The 19,731-nt window shown below is 42.4% G+C and overlaps 1 protein-coding gene and 1 pseudogene across 2 annotated transcripts; both read right to left on the bottom strand.

The window, feature by feature from the left end:
• Nucleotides 1-259: 259 nt before the first annotated feature.
• Nucleotides 260-10,794, bottom strand: LOC111964597 (zinc finger protein 436). 2 transcript variants are annotated; one of them, XM_070443879.1, is made up of 4 exons: nt 10,124-10,794; nt 2,231-2,610; nt 2,047-2,122; nt 260-1,788 (listed from the first exon to the last, which is right to left on the bottom strand). In XM_070443879.1, exons 2-4 carry the CDS (start codon nt 2,576-2,578, stop codon nt 404-406), a joined length of 1,809 nt encoding a protein of 602 aa, XP_070299980.1. In that variant the 5' UTR covers nt 2,579-2,610; nt 10,124-10,794; the 3' UTR covers nt 260-403. The 2 variants fall into 2 exon arrangements, with proteins under 2 accessions (XP_070299980.1, XP_024002899.1); XM_024147131.1 differs by lacking the exon at nt 10,124-10,794 and adding an exon at nt 4,300-4,377.
• LOC111964859 (gastrula zinc finger protein XlCGF57.1-like) lies at nt 5,156-10,061 on the bottom strand (annotated as a pseudogene).
• Nucleotides 10,795-19,731: the final 8,937 nt, after the last annotated feature.

Genomic DNA, 19,731 nt, shown 5'->3' with positions numbered 1-19,731 from the left:
CAGTAAGTGCTATACGGCCACAGCAGGTGGCAGATTTACCATGCAGAGCCTTTAAGAGCTTAAATCAATCCACTTCAATAGCGTGCATATCGTAATATGCAGAGTCAGACATGCTGCAATATCAAAACCAGCCAGTGCAGGCCAATGTATACTGGGAGACTGAAATGTTTGTGATATGACTCTCTTATTGGCTACGCACGCCTCAAACTCAATCAACAAGTTTGCATACACAAAAAACACCAGAACTACACAACAGGCGTGCCATCTCTCACAGACTATAGCGGCCTTTATTGGCATTACCACAACAGAGTCAGGCACAAAACCATCTTCTGTACATCAATGTTCCCTTATTAAATCACTACAACAAGAGTAAAAGACTTTATATACATTCTAATTTCATCATTCAGCGACATCTAGGGAGGTGACCAGAGAGGTGGTGGGTGCGAGCGAAGGTGCGATGGCAGCGGGGGCAGGAGTAYGGTCTCTCCCCAGTGTGGGTCCTCATGTGAATTTTAAGGTGGTTGGCCAAGCGGAATCTCTTGTCACACTCCTGGCAGGGATATGGCCGTGAGTTATTGTGGATCCTCATGTGTCTGTTCAGATCAGCAGAACAGATAAACCGTCGGTGGCATTCAGAACATTCAAATGGCCTCTCCCCAGTGTGGATGCGCTTGTGTTTGGTCAGATCTCCAGACTGAGTGAAGCTTTTACCGCACTCKGTACAGGTGTATGGTTTCTCACCTGTGTGAGTGCGCTGGTGGTTCTTCAGGTGTTCATGTCGGAAAAATGTCTTGTCACACACTGTGCAATGGAAAGGCCTCTCCCCAGTGTGTGTGCGCTGGTGGGTTTTCAACGCAGCACTGTTTATGAACTTCAGCCCACAAACCCCACAATGGTAGTTYCTTTCATTGYTGTGGATCTTCWGATGCAACTTCAGATAATTTCTGTAAGCAAAGTCTTTACCACACACAGTACATTTGAAAGGTCTCTCMCCTGAGTGTGTGCGCAGGTGAAGCTTCAGACAGTCCTTGTATGCAAACCGCTTGTCACATTTGGAGCAGGAGAAAGACTTCTCGCCAGAGTGAATAGTCATGTGAACTYGGAGGCGCCCCATCCGGGCAAAACCCTTTCCACAATCCTGGCATTTGAATGGCTTGACCCCCGAGTGTATCATCATGTGTTTGCGGTAACTGCTGTCTTCTGAGAAGCTCTTGCCACACTCCTTACAGACGTAAGGCTTCTCGCCGGTGTGTGTGCGCATGTGAATGCGCAGATTCCGAGGACTAGAGCAGCTTTTGCCACACTCTGAGCATGGCATGCCAATGTTCAGACAGACAGGGCCATCCTCAAGCTTAGTGTTCTCAGGCTTGTGACACTGGTGAGGCCCCAGTCCCCAGCAATTCTTGAAACTCTTTCCACAGTCAGCGCAACTGAGGTATCCATCTGTGAAAGCGACAGACATTTTGTGCCAAAYCTTGCAGTGAGTATGCAGTCTGGCTATGTACTGGAAGCTGCGGGCACAATAGGGGCAGGGGTGGAGTTTCCTTAGTGGGGCAGAGGGGTGGGCCTGACGGGTGTGGACGTGTAGCTGTCGTGGGGTATGAAACATGCAGCTACAGTGGGGACAGCTGTGTGTGGGGGCATACACGGTTTTACTCTTTGAGACGTGGCTTTTCAACATGGCCAGGTACTGCTTCGGGTGTTTGGTCTTGATGTGATTCTCCAGGAAGTAACAGTCAGTGAAGGAAATGGTGCAGTGTGGACAAGGAAAGAACTGAGAAGTAGAGACTGAGGGAGAGGGAGGGACAGAGCAGTGGAAAGAAGGTAGAAAGAGTGAGAAGAGAGCGATGTGGGGAGAGAGGAAACAGAACACAAATGTGATTTSTTACATTTCCTCATTCAACAATAAAATACTTGAGTAAATATCTTTGCTGAATATTCATTTCAAAGTTTGCTAAATTAATGTTCAAGTGATGTTCAAGTAATCCCATCATCCATTTCAAATGCAGTGTTGAGGGTGGACTGGATGTATGAACTATGCCTTACCTCCATCGGGCACATCTGGGTTTTCCTCCTTCACCAAACACACTTTAGTGTCTCGCAGAAGAGTCTTAACCACCACCTTATGGATTAGAAAGATGAAGAAACAGTATGCATGAACCAAAAGTCTAAATACTATTGTCTAGTTACTAACTGTCACATGTTGGGAAAGACCACTAACTCTTCTTACATTAGACAATCTTGTTAGCATCACCATAGGACTCCTTGATATCTGGCTACACCCGGTCATAGGACTGGATGTATTTTGATGTTTGATGTGCTTCTYCTGGAAGGAAGGAACAGAACGGTTTKGTTCCTCTCCCATYCCCTGCTGTTCAAAGTCTGTTGGTTCCTCTTTGATTTGGATGGAGCTGATACAAACCCCTTTAGTAATGTAGGGTGATTGGCTAATGTCTGGTTCTTCTCTATTGCAATAAGCATCATCTGACTGTGTTCCACACTCTGTTTTGATGGGGTCTMGATGGTGTTTAGTCCGCTTGGTTTTGTTGTGTTGCTTTTTCCCAGGTTTGTTCTTCATCTTGTTGACTGGAGTGCTTCTTCATTTGAATTCTGTGGGGAAAAGATCAGGTTTTATTGAGCATCATCCCTTAGAGAGCAATACCAGGCAGGGATCATACTAATATCGAACCAGGGTCTGTAGTGACGCCTCTAGCACTAAGATGCAGTGCCTTAGACTGCTGCGCCACTCAGGATCCCTAAACTAACTAGCTAATGTCTTGAGCTGCTATGATTTGTATTTTATTAGGATGCCAATTAGCTACTCTTACTGGGGTCCAAACAAAACATAACATATTACATAACATTAATAGATAGGTACAGAACATACATTTTAAATTAGAATACATTTACGCCTTGGCAWTCCATGCATAATGTAGTAATTATAACGGCAATACTGCAGCCATTAATTTCCCATACATTGCCATCCTTTACTCTACCGTGAAAATCGCTTAGTCTAAAAGCCGATTTATGCGGTCGGAGGCTCCATATGGATGATGTGAAGCAATTTCGGAGCCTCTGGGGGCATGCATATGCCAAATTGAGCTCCATACCGTACCGCCGTGCGTTTCGCAAATGGTGTAACAATGTGGAGGGCTCCATTTAGCTCCTCCGCATTGACATGATTGGGTGACGGTAGGTGGGGATGGGAGGTCCTGTATAAACACAAACTCATTCCTTGACAACTTCCTTTACAACAGATCTGCGCTGCTTGACAAAGTGCAATAAGTATAAATGCCCTGACTTCTGTAGAGGCGTATCGCAAACATCAGATGCAAACATCAGCTTGACCACGTAGCGCTTTTAAACAGGTCAGGATATCCTAATCTCACAGCATCCTTGAACCCTGATATAATAATCTCACAGCAGAAGTTGTTTTGTAAACACCAGATAGAATCTCAGAACATCAGGGGTGTAGTCATTAGTCCAACCACGAGTTTCTATTGGACAAATTCAGATAGGTCCTTCCCCGTTTCGTTCCTTTTGCTTCCGTTAAAGAAACGTTTTGCAACAGAATCAGCTAATGAATAGCCCCTGGAACCATCCTGTCCTTGGTTCTTCCGTTTGACGTCAATCCTATGTAATCGTGTGATTCATTGATGCTACTGAGTGCAAGTGCAACCAGATAGGGAGAGGCAATGCAAGAGGGCGTACTCTGCCCAAAATCTGTCCACGTTAAGCAGATCATTAGTTATGTATGGAGTTTTTGTATGGGGTCGGGGCAATGAGTGTCGAATTTAGTCAAGATAAAAAGGAAATGCTATTTTAATAAGTGCGGCTTATTTGATATAATAGAAGTTTGGTAATGCTTAGGTTATTACGAGTGTACTGATATAAGTGTGATGCACTGACATCCCGGCAACTTTGAGAAAATCACTTTATACTAGAGCTGTCCCTGTTGAAATTCAAGACGGTCTACAGGCGGTGGACGTTAACACCCCTCATAGAATATATAAAAAAAGAGATGTATCCACCTATCTAAAGAAAGCAATAGGGGGGACCTCGCCGTTATGCTCTGTGGACAACGAATCCCCATTGTTAGGGCGGAGACACACGCATCTCATTATATCCAGTATCTTTGGTGCAACACACTACAACGAAAATGCAATAATCACATGGAGTTTCACRGAAGTCGTTAACGAGTAGTCTCGTCTTTGTTGATAAGAACAATACAGCAAAGGCTAACATATTTTATATCTCGTAAATGCTCAATGATAGAAGGGCAAACACAGCCTCGCCTACCTTTGTCGACGCCATAAAAACGCTGCACTTCCTAGTTTATATCCTTAAAGTGCCTACTAAACGTGGCCTTGACCAATCAGGTAATGGATCCTCGAGATGCAGCGATTTGGAGGCGGTTTATTGATGTGGATTCTTAAAGCAATATTCCTCAAAATAAATGATACTGGAAATGTGTGATATGTTTCTGATAATAAAAATAGTTATTTTATTGCAATAACAGGCCTCTTCTGCTGTCAAAATGTGGGAACGATACTGTTTAGCATTGGTTCCCAACCGTTTTTGGTTACTGTACCATCAACTAAATGTAGCTTTTCCTGGAGTACCCTTGAAGTATCCCATCATGTGCATTTTACCAGTAGGCCTATTGTCTCATAAGTCTATGAGTTTTCTCAAGTACCTCCAGGGGTCCTAGGCTAGTACCCCTGGTTGGGAAACAATGCTGTACAGGACAAAGTGATATCAACACCACTGCAGGCCAATGATGGTTCTTATCCTATGGACTGGTTCAAATCAGTTAATGACAGGATGGGTGGTTCTCTGTTCAAGTGGTAACCCATGTACATAGTGTAGATCAGAGGAGGCTGGTGGGAGGAGCTATAGGAGGACAGAATCATTGTAATGGCCGGAATTGAATAAATTGAACAGTATGAAACACAAACATATGGAAACGACGTTTGACTCGGTTCCATTCCAGACATTACAACGAGCCCGTCCTCCTATAGCTCCTCCCACGAGCCTCCACTGGCACAGATACCACGTGAGAGCAAAGTCTTGCATCTCGCATTATCTGTGGTGCTGCTCGTGGCAACGTCATTTCACGAAGTCTACCTTTAAGCACAAAACACAACATACACGCCATCTTTCAAAGACCGTCACCTTTATTGTCAGTCATCAGCAGGAGTCGGCATACAAATCTTGTGTATCATTTAAAAAGCGATAAAATGAAGAAAAAAAACCCAGAAAAATAGTACAAAGACGTAGTTCATTAAACAATGTAACTATAACCTACTAATGACGTTCCATTATAACGTTATAATTTCACTGTGGTGGAGTCATCTCCAAGTGATACCTATGAATATAATGAGTTTCATTTTATAAGGTGTTATATAAAAAAGTCAAATCATGATCATTTACAACATTAGGCAGGTGTTTCAAGAGGTTTGGTTTGAAGCTGGAAAAGCAAGGGGGGCAGGGGTACAATCTCCCCCCCGTGTGAGTCTTCATGTGGCGTCTAAAGCGTTTCTGTTCATAGAAGCTTTTCCCACATTCTTGGCAGAAGTATGGCTTCATAGGTTTGGTATTGCAACATTTCAACCAGTGCAGGCCAATGATGGCTTATGGAATGAAACAAATCATGTGTTCAACTGTTCTAGTGGTCTTTATGTAATTAACTTTATATATATATATTTCTTTTTAAATGTAACTAGTTAAGAACAACTTCATATTTACAATGACGGCCTACACCGGCCAAACCCGGACCACGCTGGGCCAATTGTGCGCCGCCCTATGGGACTCCCAATCACGGCCGGTTGTGCTACACCCTGGTTCGAATCCAGGTTGTCTGTAGTGACACGTTTAGCACTGAGATGCAGTGCCTTAGACTCCTGCGCCACTCGAGAGCCCCATGAATCTAACGTCATGTTTATAACAATGCATGGGGTGAGCTTTACATAAATGCTCTTGTTCGAAGTCAAGGAATACACTACAAAACAAAAATAAACATACCATCATCTTTTCAAAACATTATCACCTACTCATCACTAGGACAATAAGTCAAACAATCTTCTGTATATCACTGTCCCTTCAAAAAAAAAGGTTAAAACTACTAGACAACAAAAACGTAACTAACAACCTAATGTATATGAACAAATTGGAGTATTGCTAAAGACATTGTGGTATCATAGGTAGATTCTGTGATATGGAGTTACCATACACAGTAGGGGTACAGTTTGCATCTGCTGTCAAGCAGCAATCACTAAAGGGAACAAATCCCCCTCCTATTCATTCATATGTTTAACGCATTTAAGTTAAAGACATCTAGGCAGGTGACTGGAGGTTGCTCTTGCGTACAAAGCAAAAAAAATTATTGGGGACAGGAATAAGGTTCCCCTTGTGGATTTTCATGTGGCCGTTCACATGACTCTGTTCATAAAAGCTCTTCCCGCACTCTTGGCAGGAGTATGGCTTTACGTCACGGTGAGTGTGGGTCCTCATGTGCAGAGTCAGAGAACCTGAACAGATAAACCTGCTGTGGCATTCAGAACATTCAAATGGCCTCTCCCCAGTGTGGAGGCGCTTGTGTTTGGTCAGATCTCCAGTCTGAGTGAAGCTTTTACCGCACTCGGTACAGGTGTATGGTTTTTCACCTGTGTGAGTGAGATGATGGTTCTTCAGGTGTGAGAGTCTAAGAAACTCCTTGTCGCACACTGTGCAGTGGTAGGGCCTCTCCCCGGTGTGTGAGCGCATGTGTAACTTCAATAACCCAAGCCTTATGAACTCCCGCCCACAAACGCCACAATGGTAGTTTTTCTGGTTGTTGTGAATATTCAGGTGTGTCTTCAGATAATCTTTGTCAGCAAAGTCTTTACCACACACAGTACATTTGAAATGTCTCTCCCCTGAGTGTGTGCGCAGGTGAAGCTCCAGACTACCCTTGTATGCATACCGCTTGTCGCAATGGGAGCAGGAGAACTTTCTATCACCAGAGTGACCGGTCATGTGATTCCTCAGAAGGTTTGCCTGGGCGAAAGCCTTCCTACAATTCTGGCATTTGAATTCTTTGACCCCCTTGTGTATCAGCAGGTGTTTGCCTAAACAGCTGCCGTTCGAGAATCTTCCTTGCATTCGTAAGGCTCTGGTGTGGAAGCGCATGTGAGTGTTCAAGCTCGTAGGAGTAGTGAGGATCTTGCCACACTCAGAGCAATGGAAGCCGACTTCCAGACATATCACAGGCTTAGTGTCCTCTGGTTCGTGACACCGGTGAGGACCCAGTCCCCAGCAATTCTCAAAGCTCTTCCCACAGTCCGCGCAACTGAGGTGTCCATCGATGCGAACAACGGCCATATTGTGCAAATTCTTGCAGTGCTTCAGCAGGCTGCCCAGGTACGGGAATCTGCGGGCACACTGAGCAGGTGTGGAATTTCTCCTGAACCCTGTGGGGACGACCAGTTCTCCGGGGAGGTGCAGGTTTCTGGGGACGGGCAGAGGGGTGGGCCTGGCGGGTGTGGATGTCTAGCTGTCGTGGTGTATGGAACATGCAGCTACAGCGGGCACAGCTGTGTGTGGGGCCGTACACTCTTTTACTCTTTGAGACTTGGCTTTTCAACATGGCCAGGTACTGCTTCTGGTGTTTGGTCTTGATGTGGTTCTCCAGGAAGTAACAGTCAGTAAAGGAGATGGTGCAGTGTGGACAAGGAAAGAACTGAGGAGACAAGACTGAGGAAGGACAGAGATGGGTGGGTGGAAGGAAGGTAAAGAAGAAAGAAGGGTATGATAAGAGGGGAGAAAGGGAACAGACAATGGGAAATGTCATTTCTCTCATCCTTCACTAAACACACTTTAGTATCGCTCAGAAGAGTCTTAACCACCACCTTATTGATTAGATAGATGAAGAAAACAGTATGCATTAACCAACAGTCTAAACACTCGTCTAGTTATTAACTATCACATGTTTGGAAAGACTACTAACTCTTCTTACCTTAGACAATCTTGTTAGCATCACTAGAGGACTCCATGATATTTCACTACACGGGGTCGGTTGGTTGGATGTAGTTTGATGTTGCTTGACATGCTTCTTCAGCAAGAAAAGTTTGGAACGGTCACCTATTTCCTTCTGCTCAAAGTTTCTTGGTTCATTTTTTATTTGGATGGAGTTCAAAGTAACCCCATTCGTTTTGGACTGTTTAGTCCTCTTGGTTATGTTAACTTTTTCCAGGTGTGTTCTCCATCTAGTTGACTTGAGTACCTCAGTCTGGTTAACCTTCATCTTTCTTTGAGTTCCGTGGAGAAAATACCAAGCTGACTGAACTCGTGAGCTAGACCATCACCCTTCCAACACAAACATGTAATAGTAGGTTGCCGTATCAAATGATTTCTTCAGAATTATGAACCAATAAAAGTCTGCATGAACCAAACTACGAAATGCTGAAGCCTACTAAGAGCCATAAACTCGGAACTAGCTTGCTAGTCTACTTACAAACAAACCACCAGCAATAGCGGCGATCTATTCACAACATTATCATAATGTTGCGGTGTTTACCATGTCAGAAAGTGCATTTTATGGTACTAGCCTCTTTGCTAATGCTGTAGCAAATTAGCTACTAGTCTGCTCCGTAGACCTGTGTCTGTACTAAATTGAGTACTGCTAGCGCTAGGCATCTAGCACCTGGCTAACAGATAATGATCTTTGTTGATGAGAACAGAGCAAGCTAAAACAGAAACCCCCCACCTGCAATTCTAGGCTATAAACTGGCGAGCAAGAAAGCTAATGTTAGACAACTTTCAAACCCAACAATTACCAAATCCACCAGAAACTGTTTTTGTTCCTCATTAATAATCTTCACGGATAAAACAGCATGCTGGATGTCGTACTGGCCGAGATTAAAACCAGAAGACAATTTACTTTAGCCGGGACAACTGGCCAATCAGGTAATAGCCAAAGATTAAGAGGCTGTTGATTGGGTGTGTATTCTTAAAGGAATATTCCAGTGGAATCATGTACATGATACAGCGGTTCTTAAACTTTTCAGCCTGGGACCCAAATGAGAAATTCTGTTTTCCTGGGATCCAAGCATAGGAAAATATGCAACTATACGTTAATATCGGTACATTTCATTGCCCTTATGCCTAAAAAAATGCAATATAGACAAAAACAAATAACAATGAAATACCCATAAATATCTTTTGTTTATTTTTCCCCATTAAAAACACTCTTACATACCTGTCTAGGTTGGAACTGTTGCGGTTAAAATACAATAAATGATTTCATTCTGAACTGGAATAAACGGATTGACCACATCACACAGATGTATAACAGAACACACACACACAGGCTTTTTGATCGTGCAACCCTAAGTAACAGTATAGATTTTAAAAATGATCAGCCCTACTGTACATCTTACTGTATAAATTATTGTTGATAGAAAGTCTAGGTTGGAACTGTTGCTTTTAAAATACCTTTTTTTTTTTTAAATGTATTCTGAACTGGAATAAACTGATTGATCACGTCACACAGATGTAGCCCAGAAACCACACACAGTCCTAATGAGAGATGTGTGGCTGGTTGAAGTTTTCAACAAGCAGGTCTATTCTGGGCTGTTTTAGACAGTGCAACACTGAGGTGATGCTCAGCACTGACACTGTTTCTGTACTTGAGAACCCTGACTTGCATAGGTATGTGGTGTCAAACTGGATCAGAACATCTACTGCTTTCTCAGTCAGGCAGGAGACTGCTTCCTGCTGCAGATGAGCAACCCAGAACTGTGTGTGTTTGCCTCAAAAAGCATCTTGCTTCAATCAGTTTATTCCAGTTCAGAATAAAAATGATTACTTATAACAGCAACAGTTCCAACCTAGACTTGTTTTCAACAATAATTTCTACAGTAAAATGTACAGTTGGCCTGATCATTTTTAATCTTCCTCTGTACTGTTTCTTAGGTTTGCACTATCAGTAGCTAGTTAGCTTGCTTTGGCTAACATTAGCTATTAGCTGTGTTTGAAAGAGAAACTTACATCTACTAACGTTACTATCAGAGATAGTACTCCCTTATTTCTGTTTATCATCACTTGTTATAAAATGACAACAATGCCTTGTTAGTTGACTTACTTTTCCACTTTCGAAGCACTGTTTCCTGAAGCATTCTGCCTTGTTCTGAAATAACTCCCTGGGTTTACCGCCATGTACAGTACTGCCTGGATGTTTGGTCAGGACGTGTCGTTTTATTAAGTTGTTCGTTTTGAAAGACTCATTACTAAGCACTTCCCCACACGAAACACATTGTGAGCGCTCCTCGTTATTTCTTAAAGTGTGTATGAAAGAGACAAAAAGTAATCACTGTACATGAGTCAATTTCATGACAGCGGTGAAGAATAACAAGTCAGTGGCTTGTACCACAGCGCTGCAGCGTGTGGGTCGCGGAGTGATCTTCAAGAAAACTGCAGAAAAAAGATCCAGTAAACCACGAAGCACACGGGCATCTCCCGCTACCTCTCCCACTTGCGCAGCTGCCAAACTAGAGCAGAGACTGCTGCTAAGCAGAGAGCGCACTRAACCGAGAGCGCAGTTGCACTTAGCCTAATCAATTACGGTAATTAWTGAAACAATTATACATTTACATCGCGACCCACCATTAACAGGTCCGCGACCCATACTTTAAGAAACGCTGAATAATAAATGGTAGCAAAATGTAGGAATGATACTACCATAGATATTCAATATAGATAGATATACAGTATATAGACATGCACACACACTGGACAGTTTTATCTCCATCTCTTCATTCAAAGACTCAATCATGAACACTGTGTGATGTATTGTTGTCTCTACCTTCTTGCCGATTGTGCTGTTGTCTGTGCCCAATAATGTTAGTACCTTGTTTTGTGCTGCTACCATGTTGTTGTCATGTGTTGGTACCATGCATCGTTGTCATGTGTTGCTGCCATGCTATGATGTTTTCATGGGTCTCTATTTATGTAGTGGTGTCTCTCTTGTCATGATGTGTGTTTTTTGTCCTATATTATTAATCTACACAAAATACCCCATAATGACTAAGCAAAAACAGGTTTTTAGACATTTTTGCAAATATATTACAAATAAAAACTGAAATATCACATTTACAGAAGTATTCAGACCCTTTGCGATGAGACGCACAATTGAGCTCATGTGCATCCTGTTTCCATTGATCATCCTTGAAATGTTTCTACAACTTGATTGGAGTTCACCTGTGGTAAATTCAATTGATGGGACATGATTTGGAAAGGTCAGTACAGGTGCATCAAAGCTGGGACAGAGAGGCTGAAAAATATCTTCTCTCAAGGCCATCAGACTGTTAAACAGCCATCACTAACAGAGAGGCTGCTGCCTACATACAGCCTTGATTATTAATGCCACTAATAWTGATTAAGGGTTGCACATTTTGGGGAATATTCAGAGGTGGAAACTTTTTGTGGGAATTAACCAGAATATATGGGAATTAACGGAAATATATGTAAATTAATATTAATACAATTTCAATGTAGATGCTTTTTGCATTGAATATATTTACCATATCATATGGAGACAGAAACATAAACTTTTTACCTTATAAGTATACATAATTGCAAATGATAAATCCTTCCAATAGAAATAAAATGTTTTTAAAAATTGTTACGAATTTAACTTTAATTAAATGAGTGGACTCTTCACATGGGATAATTTCACTGAACAACAAAATAAAGTGAATATTGAATGATCCCCAATGATCCATCACATCTCCCACAAACGATTTCAACATGCATCTGTAAAATGATAGTTTCTAGACTAAAGCTTTGGTTGTCTTCCTCTCAGGCTTCCATGTCTTCTCCTTGGACCTCCTCAATGTCCACCTCTTGAACATCAGACTCTGAGGCCTCATCTTCACTGTCACTTTCCAACCTTGTTGAGGATGGCTTGTTGTCAGGCTCAAAAAGCCTCAAATTTGCCCTGATGGCCACCAATTTTTCAACCCTTGTATTGGTCAGCCTGTTGCGTGCTTTGGTGTGTGTGTTTCCAAACAAGGACCAGTTGCGCTCTGAGGCGGCTGATGTTGGGGGGATTTGGAGGATGATGGAGGCAACAGGGGAACGAGTCTCAGATTCACAAAGTCCCGTCCACCAGGTGGCTGATGAGATATGTTGGCACGACTGCCATATTGCATCTCCATCCCAAAGCCTTTGCTTGGAAGTGTACTTTGCCAGACTGCCAAGAACCTTGCCCTCATCCAGGCCAAGGTTGAGAGACACGGTAGTGATGACACCATAGGCTTTGTTGATCTCTGCAGCAGACAGGATGCTCTTGCCAGCACACTTGGGGTTCAACTTGTACACTGCGGCATGTATGGGCTTCAAGCAGAAGTCTTCACGATTTTTGATGTATTTCAGAACTGCAGTTTCCTCTGCTTGGAGCAACAGTGAAGTGGGCAGGGCAGTACGGATTTCTTCTCTTACATCTACAAGCAGAGTCTGAACATCAGACAGGATGGCATTGTCTCCCTCAATCCGTACAATGGCTACTGCTATAGGTTTCAGGAGTTTCAGGCTGCTTACCACTCTCTCCCAAAATACATCATCCAGGAGGATCCTCGATGGGGCTGTCCATATCGGCAGACTGTGATATGGCCATTTCTTGGAGAGACTCCTTCCCCTCCAGAAGACTGTCAAACATGATGACAACACCACACCAACGGGTGTTGCTGGACAGCATCAATGTGGTGCTCTTATTCTTCTCACTTTGCTTGGTGAGGTAGATTGCTGCTGTAACTTGATGACCCTTCACATACCTAACCATTTCCCTGGCTCTCTTGTAGAGTGTATCCATTGTTTTCAGTACCACGATGTCCTTGAGGAGCAGATTCAATGCATGAGCAGCACAGCCAATGGGTGTGATGTGAGGGTAGGACTCCTCAACTTTAGACAAAGCGGCCTCCATGTTTGCAGCATTGTCTGTTACCAGTGCAAATACCTTCTGTGATCCAAGGTCATTGATGACTGCCTTCAGCTCATCTGCAATGTAGAGACCAGTGTGTCTGTTGTCCCTTGTGTCTGTGCTCTTGTAGAATACTGGTTGAGGGGTGGAGATGATATAGCTAACTATTCCTTGCCACGAACATTCAACCACCCATCAGAGATGATTGCTACACAGTCTGCTTTCTCTATGATTTGCTTGACCTTCACCTGAACTCTGGTTGGAGGGGTGTATGCTGGGTGAAGAACATTCAGAAATCTCTTCCAATACACATTGCCTGTGAGCATCAGAGGTGAACCAGTTGCATACACAGCTCGAGCAAGACATTCATCAGCATTTATCTGACTACGTACCTCCATTGAGTAAAAAAAAAACTTCTGATTCCAGGAGGACCATGAGCTGTTGCTATTGATAAGGTGTCTGATTTATCATTTTCACCTCGACTAGAAGTAGAGGGACTTTTGTCAGAGTTTGCTTGTTGTGATCGCTGAGGGAACTTTATGCACTTGGCCAGATGATTCTGCATCTTTGATGCATTATTCACATATGATTTGTCACAGTATTTGCAAATGTACACAGYTTTTCCTTCTACATTAGCTGCAGTGAAATGTCTCCACACATCAGATAGTGCCCGTGGCATTTTCCTGTAAAGATGAGAAAAAATGAATAAAAAAATACAATTCCATGTACAGATAAATAGTTAAGCAGTTAGATTAAACAACCCACATGGTAGCAAAAACTAACTAGCAGAAATTGTTAACAAGTTAGAAATTATATGAACACACTTTGCTGTAGGCTACTATTTACTAGTTATTAACAAAAAATCATGTATGTCATATAAAATATATTCACCCCACCCAGTATTGTAATCAAAACTTACCAGAAAGCATGTAGTCCTTGGCTCAGACAGTGTAGTAGTGTGGGCTCAATAGCATCTCATTAGTGTGTAAGATCTTGAGGATCAGCTGTACATGTGATGGAAGAGTGCACTGCACATGTGATGGAAGAATACACTGTGCATGCAGAGGGTTGTCATTCCATTGAATTGGGGATAGTTGAACCAAAATATGCCACAAGACCTATAATTGCCTTATGTGTATCCCACAAAAAAGGTTCACAGTTATAAGCTTACCTTTTTGATGAATTTAAGCAAAATTCCCCAAATTCCTGGGCTTAACTTCCCATGGAAAATTTCCGGAAAACTTCTGGAAAGTTTCCGACCCTTTGCAACCCTAATAATGATGTTTACATATCTTGCACTACTCATCCCAGATGTACAGTTGAAGTCGGAAGTTTACATACACCTTAGCCAAATACATTTAACCTCAGCTTTTCACAAATACTGACATTTTATCCTAGTAAAAATGTCCTGTCTTAGGTCAGTTTACCACTTCACCACTTTATTTTAAGAATGTTAAATGTCAGAATAATAGTAGAGAGAATGATTTATTTCAGCTTTTATTTCTTTCATCACATTCAAAGGGGGACAGAAGTTTACATACACTCAATTAGTATTTGGTAGCATTGCCTTTAAATTGTTTAACTTGGGTCAAACATTTCAGGTAGCCTTCCACAAGGTTCCCACAATAAGTTGAGTGAAAGTTGGCCCATTCCTCCTGACAGACCTGGTGTAACGGCGTCAGGTTTGTAGGCCTCCTTGCTCGCACACGCTTTTTCAGTTCTGCCCACAAACTTTCTATGGGATTTAGGTCAGGGCTTTGTTTTCCTTAAGCCATTTTGCCACAACTTTGGAAGTATGCTTGGGGTCATTGTCCATTTAGAAGACCCATGTTTGCGACCAGCTTTAACTTCCTGACTGATGCCTTGAGATGTTGCTTCAATATATCCACATAATTTTCCTCCCTCATGATGCCATCTATTTTGTGAAGTGCACCAGTCCCTCCTGCAGCAAAGCACCCCCACAACATGATGCTGCCACCCCCGTGCTTCACGGTTGGGATGGTGTTCTTCGGCTTGCAAGCTTCCCTCTTTTTCCTCCAAACATAACGATGGTCATTATGGCCAAACAGTTCTATTTTTGTTTCATCAGACGAGGACATTTCTCCAAAAAGTACAATCTTTGCCACATGTGCAGTTGCAAACCGTAGTCTGGCTTTTTATGGCGGTTTTGGAGCAGATGCTTCCTCCTTGCTGAGCGGCCTTTCAGGTTATGATGATATACAGTGGGGAGAACAAGTATTTGATACACTGCCGATTTTGCAGGTTTCCTACTTACAAAGCACGTAGAGGTCTGTCATTTTTATCATAGGTACACTTCTACTGTGAGAGTCGGAATCTAAAACAAAAATCCAGAAAATCACATTGTATGATTTTTAAGTAATTAATTTGCATTTTATTGCATGACATAAGTATTTGATACATCAGAAAAGGAGAACTTAATATTTGGTACAGAAACCTTTGTTTGCAATTACAGAGATCATACGTTTCCTGTAGTTCTGACCAGGTTTGCACACACTGCAGCAGGGATTTTGGGCCACTCCTCCATACAGACCTTCTCCAGATCTTTCAGGTTTCGGGGCTGTCGCTGGCAATACGGACTTTCAGCTCCCTCCAAAGATTTTCTATTGGTTCAGGTCTGGAGACTGGCTAGCCACTCCAGACCTTGAGATGCTTCTTACGGAGGCACTCCAGTTGCCCTGGCTGTCTGTTTCGAGTCGTTGTCATGCTGGAAGACCCAGCCACGACCCATCTTCAATGCTCTTACTGAGGGAAGGAGGTTGTTGGCCAAGATCTCGCGATACATGGCCCCATCCATCCTCCCCTCAATACGGTAGAGTCGTCCTGTCCCCTTTGCAGAAAAGCATCCCCAAAGAATGATGTTTCCACCTCCATGCTTCACGGTTGGGATGTTGTTCTTGGGTTGTACTCATCCTTCTTCTTCCTCCAAACACGGCGAGTGGAGTTTAGACCAAAAAGCTCTATTTTTGTCTCATCAGACCACATGACCTTCTCCCATTCCTCCCTGGATCATCCAGATGGTCATTGGCAAACTTCAGACGGGCCTGGACATGCGCTGGCTTGAGCAGGGGGACCTTGCGTGCGCTGCAGGATTTTAATCCATGACGGCGTAGTGTGTTACTAATGGTTTCTTTGAGACTGTGGTCCCAGCTCTCTCCCGGTCATTGACCAGGTCCTGCCGTGTAGTTTCGGGCTGATCCCTCACCTTCCTCATGATCATTGATGCCCCACGAGGTGAGATCTTGCATGGAGCCCCAGACCGAGGGTGATTGACTGTCATCTTGAACTTCTTCCATTTTCTAATAATGCACCAACAGTTGTTGCCTTCTCACCAAGCTGCTTGCCTATTGTCCTGTAGCCCATCCCAGCCTTGTGTAGGTCTACAATTTTATCCCTGATGTCCTTACACAGCTCTCTGGTCTTGGCCATTGTGGAGAGGTTGGAGTCTGTTTGATTGAGTGTGTGGACAGGTGTCTTTTATACAGGTAACGAGTTCAAAACAGTAATGAGTAATGAGTGGAGAACAGGAGGCTTCTTAAAGAAAAAACTAACAGGTCTGTGAGAGCCGGAATTCTTACTGGTTGGTAGGTGATCAAATACTTATGTCATGCAATAAAATGCAAATTAATTACTTAAAAATCATTACAATGGGATTTTCTGGATTTTTGTTTTAGATTCCGTCTCTCACAGTTAAAGTGTACCTATGATAAAAAATTACAGACCTCTACATGCTTTGTAAGTAGGAAAACCTGCAAAATCGGCAGTGTATCAAATACTTGTTCTCCCCACTGTAGATCATTTTACTGTGGATATAGATATTTTTGTACCTGTTTCCTCCAGCATCTTCACAAGTTCCTTTGCTGTTGTTCTGGGATTGATTTGCACTTTTCGCACCAAAGTACGTTCATCTCTAGGAGACAGAATGCGTCTCCTTCCTGAGCGGTATGACGGCTGCGTGGTCCCATGGTGTTTATACTTGCATACTATTGTTTGAACAGATGAACGTGGTACCTTCAGGTGTTTGGAAATTGCTCCCAAGGATGAACCAGACATGTGGAGGCCTACACATTTTTTCTGAGGTCTTTGCTGATTTATTTAGATTTTTCCATGATGTCAAGCAAAGAGGCACTGAGTTTGAAGGTAGGCCTTGAAATACATCCACAGGTACACCTCAAATGATGTCAATTAGCCTAACAAAAGCTTCTAAAGCCATGACATAATTTTCTGACATTTTCCAAGCTCTTTAAAAGGCACAGTCAACTTAGTGTATGTGAACTTCTGATCCACTGGAATTGTGATACAGTGAATTATAAGTGAAATAATCTGTAAACAATTGTTGGAAAAATTACTTGTCATGCACAAAGTAGATGTCCTAACCTACTTGCCAAAACTAGTTTGTTGACAAGAAAATTGTGGAGTGGTTGAAAAATAAGTTTTAATGACTCCAGCCTAAGTGTATGTAAACTTCCGACTTCAACTGTATATGCTGTATTTTATACCATCTATTGCATCTAGTCTTTGCCGGTTGGTCATTGCCCATCCATATATTTTTATGTACATATTCTTATTCCACCCCTTTAGTTAGATTTGTGTGTATTAGGAAGTTGTGGAATTGTTAGATTACTTGTTAGATATTGCTACACTGTTGGAACTAGAAGCACAAGAATTTTGCTACACTCACAATATCTGCTAACCATGTGTGTGACCAATAAAATTGTATTTGATTTATATAAGGTCCCACAGTTGACAGTGCATGTCAGAGCAAAAACCAAGCCCTGATGTTGAAGGAATTGTCCATAGAGTTCCGACAGGATTGAGTCAAGGCACAGATCTGGGAAAGGGTACCAAAAAATGTCTGTAGCAACCCTAAGCGCACAGCCAAGACAAGAGTGGTTTCGCGACAAGTCTCTGAATGTCCTTGAGTGGCCCGGCAGGAGCCCGGACTTGAACCCGACCAAACATCTCTGGAGACCTAAAAATAGCTGTGCAACAATGCGCTCCAAACAACCGGACACAGCTTGAGAGGATCTGCAGAGAAGAATGGGAGAAACTCCCAAAATACATATGCCAAACTTGTAGCATCATACCCAAGAAGACTCAAGGCTGTAATCACTGCCAAAGATGCTTCAACAAAGTACTGAGTAAAGGGTCTTAATACTTATGTAAATGTGATTTCATTTAAAAAAAAAAATCAAACATTTCTAAAAACCTTGTTTTGCTTTGTCGTTATGGGGTATTGTGTTTAAATTAAGGAAAAACTATTTCAGCCATTTTATAATAAGGCTGTAAAGTAAATGTGGAAAAAGTGAGTCCGAATACTTTCCTGAATGCACTGTATATACACACAGAGAAAGAATACTACATGCTTGTCAACCATGTTCAAATGTTTGGTAATGTAATAAAAATCACAACCAGTGCAGAGTTCCCGAGTGGCGCAGTGGTCTAAGGCACTGCATCTCAGTGCTAGAGATAAGTCACTACAGATCCTGGTTCGATCCCAGGCTGTATCACAACCGGCCGTGAGCGGGAGTCCCATAGGGCGGCGCACAATTGGCCAGCATCGTTCGGGTTAGGAGAGAGTTTGGCCATCAATGTAAAATAAGATTTTTTTTACTGACTTGCCTAGTTAAAAGGTTAAATAATCAAAGAAAACAAAAAAGCAATGGCTTCTGGACTGAAACAAATCATGTGGTGTCTATGTAATTAACTTGAATAAAATGGCATGTTTATAACAATAGTAGTGGAGTTACCTTTACATTAATTCTCCTCTTGTTCCAAATCAAGGAATACACTACAAACACAAAGCAAAAAAACCTGACGATCTTTCTGAATTTATTATCACCTACTGATCATCAGGACAATCAGTCATGAAACCATCTGAGCAAATAAAAAAATGAAATAAACTGTTTATAACCTCTTAGACATAAGGTCCCTTGTTTGGGGACCTGTGTGGTTCTGGTACCAGTTCCGACCCTGCGTGACATAGGATGTGAAATCTTCAATTGCCCTTTAGTAAATTCAGAGCGTTTCACTGTCGGAGCGTTTAGAGCGCACACTGACGCTCTGGCTGAAGAGTAGGGTTGATCCGAGCCTTCTGACCTCACAACGGCAGTCAAGCACCCAAATTAACTGGCTAACGTTAGCTAGTTACTTCCAAACAAATAAGAGAACACCTCACTCTGGCCATTTTACTTGCCCTAGCAGAGCTGGTTATGCGGTTTTCATGTTATCCAGGCGTTGGGTGACTGTAACTGTGCTGCTGGCAACAACTGAAGTAAGTTTTTTTAATCCGTTTGCCACCGGCCTATTCAACGGGTGTTGAGCGTTCGTAAATTCATCAGTTATTCTGCGCTCTGAAATGGGAGATAACCAGGGCGAATTTTCGAACGCCTATAATCTTCCCCCACCGATGACGTAACAGGATAAAATGGTCTTCAACCAAGGAATTGGACGCGATTTCAATGATATGTGTTGAACTGACATGAATTGAATATAATTAGTCTTCCTCAACCGACGTCTCTCTTATTCCACTTCAAAGAAAACATGCACAAGAAAACCATGTGTGTCATCTTTCCTGGACTTTTAATATTGTCGCCTACTCATCACCAGAACAAAGAGTCTGGCAGGCAACCATCTTATGTACATCACTGTTTCCTAATTTAAAAAAACGAGTAAATAAAAAAATGTAAAAATAAAATTAAAAAGGGTTAAAAAACACGTAAACAAACAAATACAGAAAAATGTAACCAGTATAA

The sequence above is a fragment of the Salvelinus sp. IW2-2015 genome, linkage group LG6.1 (assembly GCF_002910315.2).
Source record: "Salvelinus sp. IW2-2015 linkage group LG6.1, ASM291031v2, whole genome shotgun sequence".
In the NCBI taxonomy this organism is placed as follows: Eukaryota; Metazoa; Chordata; class Actinopteri; order Salmoniformes; family Salmonidae; genus Salvelinus; species Salvelinus sp. IW2-2015.
This window is presented reverse-complemented; position numbering and strand designations above follow the sequence as displayed.